The sequence below is a fragment of the Carassius carassius genome, chromosome 3 (assembly GCF_963082965.1).
Source record: "Carassius carassius chromosome 3, fCarCar2.1, whole genome shotgun sequence".
Taxonomy (NCBI): Eukaryota; Metazoa; Chordata; class Actinopteri; order Cypriniformes; family Cyprinidae; genus Carassius; species Carassius carassius.
This window is the reverse complement of record NC_081757.1, coordinates 16,034,419-16,054,763: the sequence shown is the minus strand read 5'-3', so window position 1 is coordinate 16,054,763 and position 20,345 is coordinate 16,034,419. Positions and strand designations below refer to the sequence as shown.

Here is a 20,345-nt window from a genome sequence, read left to right as displayed (position 1 = left end):
ACGTCCCTAAAACTGACTGAATGTGAAAGTCATACCAGTCCTTCTGGCCATTTTGCCAGCTTTTATAAAAGCACAAGCCATGCCGCTTTCACACTACACATCATGTTCTCACGCAGTGAAAAATACATCACGGAGCAAAGAGGAAACTGACAAAATGCGGACTGACTTTTTTTACAACTCAAACTGTAAATACATAACATTTTGTGGCTCTTTAATATGTCATGACATCACTGTAGCACCTCAGTTCAAGCAGCAAGCAAACTGAACATCTTTTCATATTTACTTTAAGCATGAAATACACAAGACAGAATGTATTTTAACCACAGAAAGACATCAGTACACACCATTTTTAATCACCTGTCAATCAAGCTCTTTGCCAAAGATCAGTTTGACCGTACACTGGAATTTCAGTTTTTATTGGCCTAAGTAGGGTTTTTTTCAACTTGGTGTTGCTGTTACAATTGTGGGGTCTCTTTTGTCTCTGTCTTGCTTTCTCTTTTCTGTCTTCTTATGTTTCTGTCTCTCAATTTATCAGCTCACTTTAGTTTATTTTACTGTTTACATGTATTGAGCTAAAGAAAGAATAGAACACTGCTGTAGTGGTAATCTCATAGACATGTCTATGAATGCATGCATACACATTTCACCGCCCCCCTTGATTATTTAGATTCTGTCCTCTTTGGATAACTGCAGAGTCTTTCTCTCTTTTTTTTCCCTGTGTTTGTTTAGATAAATGAACATGACCTCCAGTACCAGGAGCAGCTTGGCCATGGAAATGGCGGAACAGTTTACAAGTGAGTGTTGCTCTCGTGGTTTTTACCTTGAGATTTAATTAGACTGATTGTGGTCAGCCTCTTCAAAGGCCTTCTTTACCCTTTAGTGCAATCTATAGGTTTTAACCAGAGCCAGCAAATTGAACCATGAGAATGAAACTGAAAAGGAAAAAGTGTTTTGTTGCCTGCACTCATGTTCTGATTAATTTTACATTGGTCTCACATGTGCTCATGTTTTTTTTTAGACGTCCTTCAAATACCCCCCAATATTATGATTCAAGAAACGTCTTGAGACATGCGACTTAAAGACGATGCTGATTTAGTGAAGTTGAAGTGACTCTTTTTGATCTTTCTAAAGCTTTCCGTGCCAAAGCTATGTACCACAGCCTATACAGGAAAGGGCAAGGTCATCATCTTGCACACACAAATCATTTCATTAATTTCTTGAACCTAGTGACTGTTGAAAAGGCTCTGTGTGCTTTTGTGGCTCACACAGACTTTCATCATGTGCTTCTCTTACTTGGAGGAGCACCTCTGGGTTGTTGGAAATTGTTCAACCATTTTAAAAAAGCCAATACTGCAACCCAGACAAGAATGCAGTCTGGCGAGCTCAGCACTAAATGTGTTTGCCTAGAATTATTTTTTCCCCTCAAACAAAAGAAACTGCTGAATTTCGCATTCATCTTCTAATTCAAAACCTTTTTTTCCCTGTGTTCTTTTTCTTTAAAGAGTTAGATCGAGAAATACAGCCGTTCTGAGCACAGGAAGTCGGTTGGCACTAAAAACCAGTGCAAAATTGTAATACCAAGAATCTTTATTTTTTATTTCTATTTTGTTCAGTACATATTCATGATCTTAAAAGAAGAGGGTAACATTTAGTGTTATTGTGTTTCCTGCTTAGACTGACAGCGGCAGTGCAGTACAGGTAGCGGCAGGTGAAATGTAATATAATCTCTGATGTTGCTAGTAGGGAAATTTAGGTCAGTCTCCCATCCATCTCCACAACTGTCCTCGGTCACCTCTACTGTGCTCGCTCTCATACACGCACTCTCCTTTATGCAAAACACAAACCTTTGTGACCATCAGACTGCATACAGGATGGCGCCGAGGGTATTCACTTAAATTGCTTTTCTTAGGAATAAATCAATATTATTTTTTCTGTAAGCCTTTCACCTAACCTGCACCCCTTGATGTTGTGTTACTGTGTTTATAAGCATGTTTCTTGCACACAAATCAGAGAAAAGATTTAGTAAACAAAAACATTCTTAAATTCATACTCTACAATTCTGAACGAATATATGCATACTGTAGATACAAGAATATACAGATGGATACAAGAATAACGCATTAATTGATTAACGCCGATAATTATTTTATCACATTAACCAGTTTTTTATTATTATGAAAGTCCATTGCTCACTGGCTCTGAATACACATACAAACAAATCATAGGCCACAGGGGGGGATGCTTCTGATCAAATTATTTCGGTGGAGCATCAGCATTTACTGTCCACTGTTATTTTTAACAGAAAATGATGCAATGAGCTCATAATCATGACTTCATAAATGGGAAATAGGAAGTTTCCGATAGCATGTGAAGACAGCAGAGAACCGCTTGCTCAGCACATTGGAGTGCATTGTTTTGTTAACGTTGTGGTTTATCTGGTTTATCTAACGTTGTGGTGGATCTATCACTTTTGCTGCTCAGAAATATTCACGCAATCATGCAGCACGTATCAGAAGACCTGCACTCTGGCGCAGTTAGCGCTCACACTCTGATCTATATATAACTGAACCGCCCACTTGCCCACCTCTTCCAGCCTAGCCAGGGACAGTTAAACGGAGCGATCACACTTGTCAAATGAACCAGGCTTTTTGGGGGTTAGGATTGCCTAGTGTGAGCACACCCTAATTATTCTCTAAAAATTATTCAAATTTTTTGAGATTAAATAAATAAGCTTTCCATTGATGTATGGTTTATTAGGATCGGACAATATTTGGTCGAGATACAACTATTTGAAAATCTGGAATCTGAGGTAGGGCTGGGCGATATATCTAACAATATGACTGACAAGCTATGCAATATCGAAGGCGATTCATCTGGGATAATGAACGCGATATTGCGTAGCTTGTCAGTAATCTACGGCTCTGTCTATTAAATGCCGCTCCATTTGAAAGCAGGTGATGGCGATTTAGCGCTAATCACTGAACCAGATTTACAGACTAAATGCACATGATTATATCATTAGATATATCGCCCAGCCCTAATCTGAGGGTGCAAAAAAACCTAAATAGTGAGAAAATCACCTTTAAAGTTGTCCAAAGGAATTCTTAGGAATGCATATATATATGTGTGTGTGTGTACACACACACACACACATACATATACATGCTATATATTTTATCATATTATATTTACCTTTAACATTGTTTTTTCCCCCTACAATTTGTGAACCCATTAGAACTAACCTGCAAATAATTTTTGGGTCACGACCCACCGGGTGAGAACCAAAGCTGTAGGCTTTGTTTCTTCTCGTGCACATCGCTTTGTGGCTTTCTTTCAGGTGAGGTGATCATCTGGTCATCTCAGGTTAGATGGCATTGAGAAAGAGACTGAGAGAACTGTCTGGTCTGCATTGGCCACTGTAATCGAAACCTGTTTGTGTGGTTGCATGCGTGTGTGTTCGTCTGCAAACGCACATGCATGGGATGGCTGTCTCTGAGAGATCCATGAATACTGCATGACAGAGCTTTTATTACCTCGGGCTCTGGAGTGTAAATAACAAACAGAGAATAGGGACACATTTACGGGGGTCAGGACCACACGTCACTACGTCACCTCATCCTGACCACACGTCTGTCAGTCTTAAGTCATTGCTGCATGACTTACTCAGCAGGGTCAAAGTTCAAGGACTTTATCTGAACTTTGCGAATGGGCTTAGTAGGATACATTACTGTTCAGAATGTCCTGAAGCGACCATTCAGACAACTAAATTGGTTGAGTTGGCAGTAGTAAGTAGTCATTAAGCAGATGCTTTTATCCAAAGCAACTTATAGCATACATATTACACAGGCAATCCCTATGGAGAGACCTGGAGTTAAATGTCTTGCTCAAGGGCACAATAGTAATGCTTATGACTCGCTACATGCATGAAGTGAAACTAGCAACCATCCTATAGTCAGCCCTGAGCTGGACCCATCACGCCGTACCACCTCCAACAGATAGTCTTTTTTCAGTGTTTCTTTACAATTACTTGAACACTTTAAGATTTAATTTTCAGTACATATTTTTTTGTGTGTTAACAATAAGCAAACATATCGCTGAGCATCTGTGTACCTTGTATGGCTCAGAATCTTCCAAAGTGTAAAGTGTACCTGCAGAGGACACTGAGGTGAGATGGAATCAAGTGTCCTCATCCTAAATGAGGGAAGTTAGCCGTCGCGTCACTTAGTGCGACATTAATTAAAGGCTTGCCGGAGTTACAAGGTGTCTAGAGCTGTAACCAGATCAGCCATCTATTTCCCATAAATCACATGCACTGTCTCAAACACAAACCACTGCCAATTTGTATATTGCAGGCGTATACGCACATACATACAGAGATTCATAATCAAATCAGTCTTTTTCTTCTTCTGTCGTTTCTTTTCTCATTCTCTTCACAAACACACATACCGTGCTTCTGTGTTGTTGAATCCACCCTCGTTTGGCAGCTGTCTGTTGTTATAGTATATTATCTGGTGGAATGGACCGTGTCGTGGGTTATTGTAACCCAACCCCTCTTCAGCACCTACTGCAGTAACCAGATCCACTGCTCAGAATGAGCAAGGATCATAATTAAATAATTGTGGCTTTGCCGTTAATTCGACCTGTAACAGGAGGCCTGTCTGGGAGAGCTCACGCTGAAACAGGAACGGAGCTGATAACGCTCCACAGCTCAGAATGTCTGAGGTTTCGCAGGTGACTGACTCAGGGTTGACCTCACCTGCATTTGACACTTAGGATGAGGACACCCCTCCTCTGAGCTCTTTTTCATAGCGATTAAGCCGCTGATAATCTGTAAATAAATACAAATGTTTAAAAAGCACCTGGGTGTCTTACTTGGTCATATGGATGTACATCTTAGGTTGCTCTGACTTAAACAAAACCTTTAACATAGTTTCCATCCTTAAACGTCAATCATTGAATGTCTGTCCCTAATTTTGTTTTATTGTGTGTGTATGTTGGCTAAAAAAAGTGTTTGGATGCATAAGCAGTGTTTAAAATGTTTAAATGCATAAGATAAAAATACAGACACGTGTGTCTGTGTGTGTTTATGTCACACAGTTTGGGGTCCGTAAGATATTGTAATATGCCTACCAATGCTGCAGTTTAAAAATGAACACAAATAGTAAAAAAATGTTATATTGTGAAAAATATTGTTAAATTAAACATGTTCTGTTCTAGTGATAAATGTAATTTATTCCTGTGATGGCAAAGCTATTACTGAACTATTACTCCTGTCTTCAGTTTACACATGATCCTTCAGAAATCAGTCTAATTTGTTGATCTGGTGCTTAAGAAATATTTCTTATGATTAATGTTGAAGACACTTGTGCTCCTTTTTTTTGTGAAAACCATGAGTTTTAAGGATTCTTTGATGAATAGACAGTTCAAAAGAACAGCATTTATTTAAAATGGAAATCTTTTGTATAATCTTTCACTTTTTTTAAATCAATTTAATGCATCGTTGCGGAATATAAGTAAGGCACCCAAGCTTTTAAAGAGTAGTGTACATACACATTTTGATTTGTTTGTTTTTTACATTTTACAAAATTAAGGTACTGCTAAGAAAATTTGCATTGCCATTTATTCTAACTTTTTTTCCATTTTGACAGAGCTTACCACTTGCTTGGGAAGAGAATTGTAGCAGTGAAGGTAAGAACAATACATATGTCTCTCTGTATGCTTTAGAACCTCAAGCTCTGGAACTGAAAGCGACCCCTCAATCATTACATTAAATTATAGGAATTTACAGTTTTTTCTTTAGTACACTTAATACAACTTATACATATTGTTGATTACGTATTGGTAGAGCTATTTGGCTCACGTAGAAAAAACATGAAAACGCACACAAAAACCCAACATATGAAATTATAGCACATATTCAACTAATGGGTTAAAAAAAAAAATCATACAGCCAGTTTGCTTTTTAAATAGATATAGAACCCTCAGAGCAAAAGAGGTCTCACACCTTTTACAGGTGGACTTCACTGCGGCATGATGCAATGAATAACCACTGGAGATTTTAATAGTGCTCTAATTGAAGAGCACAAAAGAGCAAATCCAGCACTCCTACACACATTGCCTCAGCTGAGCATGATTGAGAACCTGTGGTACCTCATACGCCAGAGTGGCTTTATTTTTCTATCTTAACTGGTCTCTGTTCTGCAATTTCTTTCACTTTTTTCTTACATATTTTTTTCTCTTTCTCCCCTTTCCCATCGTCGTCATTGACATCTGTTTAGTTTACTTTTATCCTCTCACTTCTCTTCTGTCTTATCTCCTATCTGTCCTCCTCTCCTCTCGTTTCTGCTGTCTGCTCATCTTTCCGTCTGCGCTCTGCCTGGGTCTGCTCGAGCAGGGCTATCTATTTGGCTACGGCTGTAAGTGATCTCTGCTGAGCTTTAACTGCGTGGCCTTGCCTTACTGCCTTACCTGTAATCAATTATTTCAGTAGGAGGCTGATAATCTAACCTTAACTAAAGAAGCATTTTAGCTAGTCACTGCTTCATGACAAAAGTGGAAAAGAGAGATCAAACACCTAGGTTGCAACAAAAGTATACGTGAATGACTGCTTATGTTTGCAAGTTCAATTTACCTGATGTAAAATTGTTGGAAAAGAGAAGGTGAAGTGTCTAGCATTGCATATGTGAGTTTGATATAACAAACTTTGCTTAAGTGTTCTGTTTGGGTGTAAATGGATTTCATTTGAGATTTCAATTTCTCAATTGATAGTTCAGAAACGTCAACATGGATGTGTTTTTTTTTTTTTTTAATGCTGGCCTTATGCTTCTTTTGCAGGTTATTCCTCTCGACATCACCGTGGAGCTGCAGAAGCAGATCATGTCAGAGCTTGAGATCCTTTATAAGGTCTGAATCTCTTTTTAAGTCTGCTTGATTACTTAATCCATATCTATGGGATAGTACTATTTGTGTATTTCAGTGTATTTTTTTACTATTTGTGTATTTTTCAACTATGACCAGTTTCTTACCTTCCTCTCAATAACTAAACTTGTGTCTACAATAACTACGTGTTACTCTGTTATCCTTGAGAGTGTCTGTAAAAAGGAACACCTGAATACTCTCAATGTTTTGTTCTTGGTAAAGTTTGAAGCCACTTTCCAGTTAAAAACCAAATTCATTTAGAGCTGTGTGTGGTTTCAGCTTTCAGATTAGGTTTATGACTGTGATAAGTAAAGAAGTGTCATGAATTATTCAGGGATCAGTGCCTATGTAGTTCAGTCCACCTGTTCCTGTAACCTGCTCTGACAACAGCTGCAGGATAGACTTTAATTTATTACAAATCACCCTTTGCAACAATGAGCCAGTCACATAGAACAATCAGCCAATTTCACATTCTGAATAAATTGCTACCGCATTAGCATTACATGACTTTCTACAAATAACTACCAGCCAAAGTCTTAATGAAACACATCATTGAGAACCATTCAGATCATACAAAATTTCTCAATAAACTGTATAACTAAATATCCCATCAAGCATTTTCATCAAGCCATGTTCATATCAAAGAATCTTAAAAACTGTTTTACAGTTTCCACAAAAATATTAAACCGCACAGTCTTTGTGAGCTTTAAAAAAAAAAACAAACAAAAAAAAAAAATTCTTACAGAGCCCAAAGTTTCCAGTGGTAGTCTACATTAATGTTAAAGTGCTAAATGTGTTATGGCATACAGTATAAAGGTTTTACCATAGTTTTGATATATTGTGTTGTTTACAGTGTGATTCTCCATACATCATAAAGTTCTACAGTGCTTTCTTTGTGGAGAACAGAATATCGATATGCACTGAGTTTATGGATGGTAAGTCTCATCTGTTTTGACGTTTGTGAGGCAACAGTCACAAAAGAAAGCGTCACTCACAATATGTGAAATTTAAATGTATTTGTTTTTAATGTAGGTGGCTCTCTGGATGTCTACTGGAGAATCCCAGAGCATGTCTTGGGCAGAATTGCTGTTGCGGTACGTCCTTTTCAAGTCATGAAACTGTTATCGAATAAGTGTATCAGGGAATTTTCAAAGCTCGGTGTAACGAATTCAACCTTCATAATCATCGGGAAGAAGGAGGCGGGAACCGGCGGACAATCAAATAAAGACTTTAATAACAAAATAAACACAAAACAGCGCAACAGCCCCTCGTGGACGACTGTTGCGCACAAATAAAAAGCAAAACACAAACTAAAACCCAGGCCTGGTCCTCTCTCTCCTCCTTCACTGTTGTCGCTCCAGTTTTATATCCTTCCATCTCCTCCGTGGGACTCGAGACCGGTGGGTCGAACAGGTGTCGCTCATCTCCAATCACTCCACCGGTCTCTCGGCCCCGCCCCACTCGTCACACTCGGATTTTAGAGTTTTCGGCATTTCCAAGTTACAGCTCAGACAAGTGTGTGTATGTGTGCTTTGTCTTTGTAACATTTTATTAGTGCTGAATTGTCATTGCTCACGGTTCTGACCCTCATTACCCTCTCCCTCACCCTTTCTCACTATAATCAAAGATACGCCACTGTTCAGATAATTTACAGCTCTGTTCTCTACAGACGTAGCTCTCATACCCCTTTTGAGTCTCTTCTGAGTTTGTTTTCAATAAGTGTGGCAGTTTGTGTGTGTTTTTAGGTGGTGAAAGGATTAACGTACCTCTGGAGTTTAAAGATTTTACACAGAGGTGAGAAAACTACTGTTATGTAACTTGTAAAATTTTAACTATTAATGAAAGGACTGTTCATTTGTACTTGATGCACAGGTTATTTGTTAAATTGGCCTATTAAAATATGCAATAAATAATAAAAGTCGAACTCTCCTCCATATTACACTGCAGTAATCTAGCGACATCTGTAATATTAAATGCAGGGATATATAATTTTGAGTCTCTGTGTAAATGCATTGTATCTCTGTGCAGATGTGAAACCCTCCAACATGCTGGTTAACACACGGGGTCAGGTTAAACTGTGTGACTTTGGAGTCAGCACACAGGTACATATTAATTTGTATTTGGGTGCCTGTTTGTTTGTCTGCATGAATGCATATACTCACACAAGTGCTTCTCATGTGTATGTATGTTGTGAGCACAGTCAGCTCAGATCAGCCATTGTCCCATCAGTCTCAATGTCTCTGTTCTCTTCTCTATCTTCTCTATCTTGTTCCTCCAGGGACATTTGCTCCCTAACCCCCAGATACCCCCTAGATTGCTCCTCTCCTCTCATTTTCAGCTCTTTGTAATTACCACATTGACCAGATATTCGGTATGTATGAGTGATGGCGTGTGCGTGCGTGTGGTTGGAGACAATAGCTCAGACTGAGAAAGTCAGCATCAGTCTCTCCACCTCTAATACACTTAGGAGTCCAACAATGGGACCCAATCACTCCAAACGGCCCTCTTTTAATTAATATTCATACCCACGATCCCTGAAGAGATTCAAGCTGAAGCTGACCCCTGGATGAGGTGAGTGTGTGTGTGTTCTCCTCTGTGCCCGTCCAGACCATGACACTGTGTAGTAAACCAATGTCTCTCTTATTCACTTACACACTCGCGCACACAGACGCACGTCAATCCACGGGGGAACGCTCTCATTATGATTTGTCCTGTCATTGCTGACATGTGCCATTGTGCCCGGATCTCACTGTCTCTTCCCTGTGAGAGTACAGACTAAAATTAAACCAGGCTGGCATTTCAATATCACTCCACATTAACACACTCTTTTCAGTAGATTTAAATCAGTTCCTCTTGCTGTGTCCTTTAGCTTATGGAAGAGAGCTCAGGTCACCTGCTGTCACATCTGTGCTGAATTTCACTGTTTAAACAGAGATATTTGTGTTTCTTCTATCAGAGGGCTGAATGTGTTGGCTTCTCTATATTATTTTTGGCTGTGTACATACAGACGGGGTAATGTTTCACCTTTGAGGTTAAGGTGTGATTGTACTAGATATCCAGTACTGTCACAGCTAAGATCAGTTATTAGGATTGGCAAGAGGAATCTATTTGTTATTTGGTTTTGAAGACAGCACTTCAAAACTAACAGGTTTGATTAGTTAGGTTTAGTTAATGCATTATTTTACAGAATGTATTAATGCACTGTAGGTTAATGATGATTTCTGTATGTAACATTTACTGTGATTTTAATTAATATTGTCAAACCAATATTTTTTTTGTCTACTTATCCTTTTAATTGATTATTATTACTGTTCATGCTTGAGATTTAATGCATTTAATGCACTTCGTTTAAAAATAAAATTGGCTGCTTAAAGGGATAGTCATCATTTACTCATCCTGACCTTGTTACAAACAAAAATGACTTATTTTTTTTCTGTAAAACAACTACAACAAAAATAATCTTTAGAAGATTATCTTGGCAACCAAACCATTATCTTTATATATATTTATATATATCTTTTTTTCCTTAATCTTGCTTTGAAATGAAGTGATTGACAGCCTCAGTGATTATAAAGGGAACACTCTTTGCTTGTTATCTGTAGGATTTATTAAAGTGAGAATTAAAGTCCTGTTTTTCATGCTGCACACAAAGCTAAGTTTTTTGAGTAACACCCACATTTAAATGCATGGTAGAATCCTAAATTTTCATGATTGACAAAAATCAACATCGATCTGTGAAGGCCACACTAATGTATCATTCACATATAATTATTAATTTTTTATTATGTTTCTCCTGCTTTCTTCCACAGTTGGTGAACTCCATTGCTAAAACATACGTTGGAACCAATGCATACATGGCGGTAAGCTGCATTCATACGTGTAATGGTTTTTCTGTTCAGATGCTTTCTAGTTATTTTACATGAATACTGAATAGAGAATGCATAGGTTATGCATATTTGATTGAAAAGGCTGCCAGCCAAGTATGTACATGTAATGAACAGAATACCATCAAATGCTTTTTATGGATAAACACAAATGCTTTCAGAAGTACGATTTACACTCATGCACCCACACATTTACACAACAGAGCTTGTTAAATAGTTCACACAGGAATCAGGAATTCATGTTTGTGTGGCCTTTATTGCCACAGTCCTACTCTAAGTACAATTCATATGTAGAATTGTACACTGCATTGCAATGATTCTTCCATTTGTCTTTGCCTCTATAGCCTGAGCGAATATCAGGTGAACAGTATGGTATTCACTCAGATGTGTGGAGCGTTGGAATCTCTTTCATGGAGGTAAAAAAGCCACTTAATAATTTCTTATAAACCCATGTATACACACAGCCCAGCGTTCCTAGTTCGGGTGGACTGGTGTCAGTGTTTCTGCTGAGTGCAGTTGATAGTCCCTGCAGGCAGCCTGTCCAAACAGATGTTGGCCTACAGCTATGCATGGATCACACTCAAGATCTCCCACTGACTGCCACACACACACACACACACACACGCACACAAACAGACTCTGCTCTGCTATCGTTTTGGACCTTCTCCCTTCAAATTCCCATGTGAGCATAAAGTAAAGAATTAGATTTTGTGTGCATGCATGTGGTTTCTATATATATAAAAATTGGATTAATAAATTAAGAAATAATATTAAGGACAACATTTGTGTGTAGTGAAACATTAAAGAAAATGAGTGAGTATGTGTATATGCAAAGCCCCCTTCACACTGAGATTCTCTAATACACAGGTAATGTGTACCGGCAATTGTCACTGGATCATTTGATTTTGGTTCATTCACACTGCCAGTGATTTCCCGGGTTCACACATAACCCGTAAAGTTCCTGTAATGACACGTAACATCAGGATGTGACGTGTAATGTACGAGTCGAAACGCTAGGCACATTAACTTTCACTTAACCACATCAACTCTGGGGACCCACCGGTGGGTCCAATATTGCATATGCCTAATTCTCAAAAAATCAAAATAACAGCTGAAGTGGTTAAGCTGGCGAACGATCTCAGCTTTAGCGCAGATAGTGAGGAGCTAACTGATCTCTGCTTCATTACAGTTTGCACATATTTTTTCATCATGAATGTTGATCTGCCTTCAAAACACCCAGTAATCATTACAACTCACCTTTACGGCATTGGTTCTGGCTTTTGTTCGCACGGAGCTCGTTCTGGGACTGAATCCGGCAATCCCGGAATAAATCCCGGGACGTGTATGCGTTCACACAGAAGGCAGCCCGGCAATTATCCGGCAATTTTCTGAGACCAATGTGCAGTGTGGAAGGGGCTTAAGAGTGAAAGATTTGGAGTCAGTGTGGCAAAACGCTATCAATCACTCAGCCAGCAGAACGTCCAGTAATTAGAGTGCTGTTTTTTCTGTTCCAGAGGTGTGTGTGTGTGTGTGTGTGTGTGTGTGTGTGTTTGTTCCTGAATAAGATAAGATAGGTGTATGATTATAGTGAATTTTTTGTAGTGGATGTTTTTCTAGAATTGTATATAAATGAATGGATTAGATTTTAATATGGTGGTTTGCCTCGTGTACTGAAAATGCCGTGCTGGTAGTTCTCATTGGCTTTATTGATTCCCATTTTGTAATTGTCAGCGCTTCTCATTGGCTGTGATGAATTGTTATTGTATCCCTCTACTCAATCCCTTGATTGTATTTATCAATACTGGTAGACATTATCAGTGAGATGTTTAGGGATGGAAATATCAAGGGTCATGTGGATTGACATTATCATGAGTTGATGAACAGTGTATTGATTTGATTATGATTTAGTGTCGACCTTACCATGTTGTTAGTGACGTGATCGATTCGACTCGGCTGCTGGAATGTCTTAGCAGTTTCGGTGAATTACCTCTATGTTCTGTTGGCAGATTTCTTAACTAATGAACTGAACTCACCTCCTGAACTGAGATGGGTATGTTAGATTTAATAAATGAATGCACTGTGGTTTGACTTGGATTAATTTTCTAAATGTAACTGGAATGTAATTAAAGTAAGGTTTGAAAATAGTCTTATTTTTAGTTTGACTTTTGCTTCTGGGTTTGCTGCTTTTTCCACATCTGTTCTTTATTCCAGCATGTGCTGTACTGTACTTTACAGAATAACACCTGCTGAAGTACACACACCTGCTGTGATACTGGGATGTAGGCAGAATTATGGATATAACTGCCCAAAAACAACTGCACTTAAAGGGTTAGTGCACCAAAAATGAAAATTAGGGCATAAATTACTCATCCTAGGTTTATATCACATTCTTCTTTCAGACAAATCCAGCCGGAGTTATATAAAAATTGTCTTTGACCATTCAAGCTGTTTCATGGCACACAGTGGGTGTTGCAGTGCATAAGTCCAAAAGAAGTTAAATAAAAAATGCCCTTCCATAAAAAAGGAGGGATGCACCGATATGAAAATAGCCGATACAGATAGCTGATAATTCCTTAAATATGAAAACCGATATGTTGGCTGATAAATCTAAATCCAAATTTTTACATAATTTTTGAGAGCCTGATTACCAAAAAAGTGGGCCTGATGATAAGACGATGGAGTGTGTTGAAATAGGACAATTATGTAAGGACTATAGCCAGAGATATTGTCAGAATCATTAAATATTGTCATTATTAAGAGTATTTGGCATTTCCAATTAATGTAGGCCTGTCTGGATATTATTATTAGGTTACTTTTATTATTAAATTAATATTACAATTAATGTTCTTCGCAACATTTTCATAGCGCATCACTGTCATGCTATGACTCGCAGCCTGTGAGGAGAAAAAAATTAGGCTATTAGCTTAGGCTACTCCTCACTGAAAATGTTTTAAAAATGTCTTTTAAAACATGTCTATTATAGCCTACAATGAATTATAGGCCTATAGCCTAAATAAAATTGTTATACTTCAGTAACACTTTATCAATGAAGCAAAAGATCAGTTTTATTTTATCTTCTCATTATGTTCTCACATAGTTTTCACTATGTTCGGGCCACAAGAGAAACATTAAAAAAAAAAACAAGAAAAACACATATTTGGAGATTCGTCTCTCATTCGGCTCTTCCTGTAAATAACCCAAATAAACCCAAATAATTCACAACTTTTTATTACGGTAATATTCTCTTTATAATATTATGTTTATGACATTCCCAATTATAGTTATTAATGTTGTGCATTGCTGTTCAAGCTGCATGTGCTGAAGCTGAAGAGCTGAAAGAACACCGGTCAACTGAAGTTTAATGGATGGGCGCTTTTTATTGAACTTTTTTTGGACTGAAGCACTGCAACACCCACTGAGTGCCATTAAACAGCTTGAAAGATCAAAGACAATTTTTAATACAACTTCGACTGGATTCCTCTGAAAGAAGTTAGTCATAATCACCTAGGATGTCTTGGGGGGGGGGGGGGTAATTTATGGCCTAATTTTCATTTTTGGGTGAACAAACCCTTTAATTGTATTGAATGTGCACTCGTATTATACTGTGCTTTTTTGGAAAGCTTTGTATCTCAAGTGCCCTTTTATTTGATCTAATATTAATGAAATAAAAAATAATTTGAGAGAGTGTTTTAATAATCTTTTGTCATGCTTTAAAGAAGTACTGTACACTTATTCTGATTTGTTGACTAAGACACTAAAACATATGTAAAGTACTTGACTATAATTTTAACTGTCGCATGTCCATATTACATACACATTTCAAAAGAAATGCCTTTGAAGATTTATTTTTTTTCATTTTCAGTTAACAAATTATTCTTAGTGCATTCGGCAATACAGTTTAACCACATCTTGAAGAGTTTATAAAATTCTGAAAAAACTGAAAAAATAAGTGAGTAAAAAAATAAAGGTATAACGTGCATTCAATGTACATTTATTAATTGTATATACGTTCTAATTTAGTTGCAGTTAATATGCAGTGAAATGGCTAAAAACATGAGTGTAATGTATTATTAAGAAATAAATTTTAGTATGTTCATGTTAAGCAGCTTTGATTGAGACTTCGTCCATCAGAGCTGTATTGGTAAAAGCTTATGTGCTTATGCAGGTGTGTGGGAATGAGTGTGCATGTGATTTATTTCTCTGTGCTTCATTATAACTTAACGTTCCCTCTGTTATTTCATTGGCAGTTGGCGCTGGGCTCTTTTCCATATCCACAGGTGAGTGTACTACATCAAATCAGATTTTAACCAGTTTAACTTTCAGGTCTTAAATATTCAACAGTTCTACGCCCTAGAGGTACGGCAGGCACCCACTTCCTCTTGATTTTAAAGAGTTCCTATAATGCCATTTTTAAGGTAGCTAATATTGTTTTTTTGAGTCTCCTGCATGTTTACATGCATGCAAGGTTAAAAAAACACATTAGTTTTCATCAAAAAAATAGATTTTGACCTCTTCTAAATTATACGTTAACAACAAAATGCGAAGCAGTTCAAAGAATCAGCCTCTCTAAACCCCTCCTTTCCGTGAACTCTCGCTGCTGTGATTGGTCAGATGACACAGTCCTTTGTGATTGGTCTACCATGTACAGGGCGTGTTAGAAATGAAACGCCCATTGCCATAACAGAATGACAGCCCTGGAGACTTGTCAATACATAGAAAAGATGGTAGAAATGGTGGAAGTGGCTGATCGACAAGAAACTGATTCACAAGCACGACTGGAGCAGGACGTTAAAAGTTGAAAAGACTTGCAGACCTGCTCCATTCCTCAATCCCAGCCACCCTGTAATCAGATTTAATTCAGGGACTTATCAAGATTATCCCATTTTAAGAATGACAAACCCAGATAATAATCCGGATTCATTTGGAGGATTCCCAGTTTAAGAACCACATGGTACCCAATGCACAAAGAATGTTATTTTATGACATTTTATTTAATTTTATGTTGTATGACATTGTGTAGATGTATAGTGTGTTTAATTTTCTTTATACATGTTTAATTAGACAGTGTCAAAAATTGAGTTGTTTTTGGGGCAAGTATGGCCTTACTTTCAAAATTACATACATTTTTTTCAATGCTAAGGAATATGCTACATAGAAACAGCAGAGTTTCTGATTCCTCTCTAGTTTTTTTGGAAACTCTTTTTTTCTAAATCAATTTATACATGGTGACACTTTACAGAATTGTTTAATTTATTGACGAGGACATTGATTGACATTATTACAGTAATGAAAGATAAGTAATACTTTTACAATACTTTTTCAACCCTGTGTATATACTCTAGAAATAACCAAATCTGATTCAGTGCCTTAGTTTTCTCTAATCAGACTGTCTGCTTTTAAGTTTTTACACTGCATGTAAGAGTGCAGTGAGTTTAATGAGGGAAATGTTGACTAATGCTCAATAAATTACTCCCAGCATGCCTGTTGGGTTAATTAGCATATTAAAACAAAGCAGCCACTCAGGGCATGCAGAGGAAATCAGAAAGGAACATTTTGAGGCTGCATCTAGAGCCAAAGCCTTGAGCATCGAACGGTCACGGAGGCTGGGCTTGGCACTGGTGTGTGTTTGTACTTTATCTCACACATCAGTTGATGCAGAGCTATTGTGGGCAATGGCGAAAGTTATAAAATTGACATGCAATGCGAGAATTGAAAGGATATTATCAGGAGTGCTTGGATTAATCCTAAATCCTGATCCATTTTTAGTGTACCTTTTTCTAACAGAAGAGAAATACAAAATATAGGATGAACAAACTGTGTGAGATGATGAACATTAGACGTTAGAACACGAGAAGGCTAGAGGCCAGGGTGGTTTCTGTGTAAGAGTGCATTCGTGCATTTGTGTGTGTGCATTATCCTGTGGCCTGGAGGCTTGTCTCGTTTGAAATTGTTTTCCTCTGCTCTCCAGCATTATCTATTAACAGTGCCATTATCATGTTAATACACAGAGTATTATTACATAAACTAATGTATTCACATGTACACACAAACACTCCCTCATACACACAGTGTCTGGAACCGTGATTTGATCTGTTGTATTGTACAGCATTTCTCTTCCTCACAGGATTGCAGAACTAAACGTGTCCTTTTTATGTTGGTCTGAATCTAACCCTAAAAAACAAAAATCCTCTTTGACAATGACGTGGGATTGTATGAAATCCAATCAGATTCTTCTCATCATGCAGTATATCATGATCCGATAAAGTGATAGGAATTGGAACCAGTGAATGGCAAAACTTTTGTTCTTGGCCCGTAGAGCCAAAGGCATTATACTGAAGCATTTCATGTATACACACCCCATTAATTTATTACTTCATCCTTTAATCTTCCTTATTCTCCCTTTCCCTGTTCCTGCATTTGTGAATTCGTATGGAATGGAAATAGAGAGAGAGAGAGAGAGAGGCATGAAGGAGAAAGAGGGAGGGGGTTAGTCAGTAAGAAAAAGAGGGAGAGCTAAACCTCCCACTGCTAGAGCGTTTTTGCTCTTGATGTTAATTTTCACAGCTCCATATGGTGCTGCAGACTCTTCACCTGCAGGCATCGCACACACACACGTACACACGCCACCCTGCCAGCACACACACTACCTCGGGCCTGGCCTGTCACTCACATCAGCCCGGGCATCTGTCTGTTTTCTCTCTCTCATACACACATACACATGCTAAAAGAGTCATTGTCCATTGTGCTCAGATCTTGAGAGAAGCCTGTTGTATTTCTGCATTGACTTCTGATGCCCTTCCCCCTCTCCACTCGCACTCAGTCTCAGAGCCACAAATCTGCTGCTGTTTTGTGTGTGTGAGTGCATGGGTGTGTGTTTATGTGTGTTTTCTATGTGTTATCTTGTCATTGATTATAAAAGGCTCTTTAATTTCGTCTCACCCCATGTTGGGATTAATTTGCATTCTTTGTCAGGAGTTAATGGCGTCTCCCGATGGCTCGCTCGGAAAATCTTTGAAGACTGCAGACTGGCTGGCGTGTGTATACAGCCTCCAGCGCTTTTCCTCCTGATTGATTTATTGTTGCCTTTTCTGTTTTCGGCTGTTTTGGTTTCAGCTCATTTTAAGCCTTGTATTCGTCTGAATATACTGTATGATTTTGCTCTCCCAGTGCTTTAATGCTATATTTAAGCAATTTCACCCTAGCAAGCATGTTGTTTCTATTGAGGCCGCAGGTAATCACAGTCTTGACAATATATAGTATAACAGCACAGTTTTGAGTGTGATATTACTTTTGTACAACAGTTATGTAAACAAGAAGTTAAAAAGGAGTAACTTGCAGTTCAGAGAAAATTTGGCCAAAGCATTGTGAATTCATTTCACTCCAGCTCCACTCTAGGTTTTTTAGTTCTTCTCACTCACTTACTGGTGAAACTGGTCTGAGGGCTGATAGATTGAGAGAAAACATTGGCTCCATCTTTCTCCTTCTTAGGTATGAAACAAAGTCTCTGATTTCAAATTTTATATGACATTTTTCTTTTGAAATCATCTCGTCCTCTTTACTAATTATAACATGAAATTAACATGAATGAACATCAGAAGCTGTGTTTTTTTAAACCATGGAAATACATCAATATACACCATTTTCAAGTTCAAGTCCACCGCGTCTGGTTTCTTTGTTGGGCATATTTGGTGTTATGATTTGTCAAATTGCCTGTCAATCGAAGCCGAGTTGATGTGTTTAAAGTGGTCTTGATTGTTCAGTAGAACAATCTAACTCCAGTGGTTTAATTGCAAAATGGTGCATACAACAAATATTTATGCCTTTAATTGTCCTGTGATTGCCGTTCTTTGCAGTTTTAGCCAGTGCTGAGTTCCTACATTATAGGTCCAGTGTCTCCAGGTATTTAAAGAGAGCTGGGCCATGTTTAATTGAGAAGAGAGAATCAATGACTAGCGTAATATGTCATCAGAGTGGTCTCACATCGTTAGCTGTTAGTTGAAACTATAAGGTCCAGGCAGGAGGTTTAAGCCAAACTGTGTAAGCACAGTTGCCCTTTAAATAACATTTCAGTTCGGACAAAATATGTGGAAAAAGTTCTCAGTCTATCTCCATCTAAGCTAAACCCTCTGTCAGATGATTACTTAGATCCAGCAAGTGGAAATTGCAAGGCAGAAAAGGACTGAAATGTTTTTTTTATTACCTGAAACTGGGACTCTCCTTTCCAACAGAAATGCTATGTAGAAACTATATGTATTTTATTGTTATTACATTGTTAAAGATATAAAATAATTCCCATGAAACAAGGTATGTTATTATCAAATAAAAACAACAACCTTTATTTTATTTTTTTATCCCTAGACTGTGATACTTTTTGAGAAGTACAGCATGAGTATACTTTTAGAGTCAAACATATAAACCTGGAGGTGAATTAAATGCAGGAGATGTGAAATTGATGGAAAAAATGCTTGGTGAAGCTTATCCTAATTGAGGATCAGACTATTAACGGCTGTGTTTTCATTATGTAAACGATGTTACCACATCATGCCCATATCTTGCCATCAGGGTTTTCCTGATCTTCCCCCAGTAATCATAAACATGTCTTGGTGCAATGCTTGTGATTGTAACATGCTAATTGCATGTTTTTGCTCTTGTTTACTCATTCTCACCTAAATCCCTTTTTCTCCTCGCAGATTCAAAAGAACCAGGGCTCCTTAATGGTAAGTGCTTTTCATGTATTTTCAGAGATGTAGGCGGCTCCTCTCGCAACCCCTTGCAGTTTTCTCCTCACCTCGCATGGTTGCCTCCCTCTGAAGTTAATACCAGACAATAATACACTCTGTCTTAACAGCCTGTATTCAGATTAGGTGCCATTAGAAATAAGAAAACATTACAGATCAAATGGCTTTTCCCGAGTCAGAGTGCATTTGATTAAGCTGTATTGCTACCTGTTTTATTGCATTAATGATTTTATTTCCTTTGCACTGTAAGGACGTTGTATGGGGTCTAATCTCTTTTTCTTCTACCCCCCTCCGTCGCAGCCTCTTCAGTTATTGCAGTGCATTGTTGATGAGGTGAGTTTGTGTCCCATGTACGAAACCGTCCCTAATGGGGTGGAAAGCTGATATTTTGTTTCCTAATGAAGCGAGGTGCATTATCAGCCCTGCTCAGGGTTTGAGCTCTGAAGAGCTGGAGCTGTCGAGGGCTCGGCCGTGCTGATGTCAAGGCCTTGAAAGGAACAATTGGCTTAACTCTGGATTTGGAAATTAGACTAAACTTGAAAAATACATTGAAGAAGGTTGGGCAGCAAATTGTAGTTGTTTCAGACTAACAGTAAAACAATCACAGTTTAAGAAAAATTACATTTCTTTTTTTTTTTGTACAAACAAATTTAAAGCTTATATATATTCTATGCATTTCTTTCTCATTCTGTCTCGGTCTTGCACATGTGTAAACATGCGCGCACACACGGTTTGCTGGTTTAATGTAGCATGACAGGGCTCTGGACAACTGAGGGTTGTGGACCACAGAGTTGTTGCATTAACC

At 38.1% G+C, this 20,345-nt stretch overlaps 1 protein-coding gene and 1 long non-coding RNA gene across 4 annotated transcripts in view; both read left to right on the top strand.

Moving 5' to 3' along the window:
* Window positions 1–20,345, top strand: part of map2k5 (mitogen-activated protein kinase kinase 5) — a 54,170-nt gene that overhangs the window by 13,909 nt on the left and 19,916 nt on the right. For 2 of the 3 annotated variants that reach the window (XM_059531577.1, XM_059531571.1), the window contains exons 8-19: window positions 730–794; window positions 5,649–5,688; window positions 6,835–6,903; window positions 7,772–7,853; window positions 7,951–8,012; window positions 8,664–8,712; window positions 8,947–9,020; window positions 10,728–10,778; window positions 11,147–11,218; window positions 15,050–15,079; window positions 19,493–19,519; window positions 19,841–19,873. In XM_059531577.1, the coding sequence (XP_059387560.1) occupies window positions 730–794; window positions 5,649–5,688; window positions 6,835–6,903; window positions 7,772–7,853; window positions 7,951–8,012; window positions 8,664–8,712; window positions 8,947–9,020; window positions 10,728–10,778; window positions 11,147–11,218; window positions 15,050–15,079; window positions 19,493–19,519; window positions 19,841–19,873 (654 nt within the window). Of the gene's footprint in view, window positions 1–729; window positions 795–5,648; window positions 5,706–6,834; window positions 6,904–7,771; window positions 7,854–7,950; window positions 8,013–8,663; window positions 8,713–8,946; window positions 9,021–10,727; window positions 10,779–11,146; window positions 11,219–15,049; window positions 15,080–19,492; window positions 19,520–19,840; window positions 19,874–20,345 lie in introns of all 3 variants that reach the window. The other variant, XM_059531584.1, reaches the window with a different exon arrangement.
* LOC132121872 (uncharacterized) lies at window positions 11,239–12,946 on the top strand. Its single transcript, XR_009426327.1, has 2 exons — window positions 11,239–11,527; window positions 11,945–12,946. It is a non-coding gene; the product is annotated as an uncharacterized LOC132121872 (long non-coding RNA).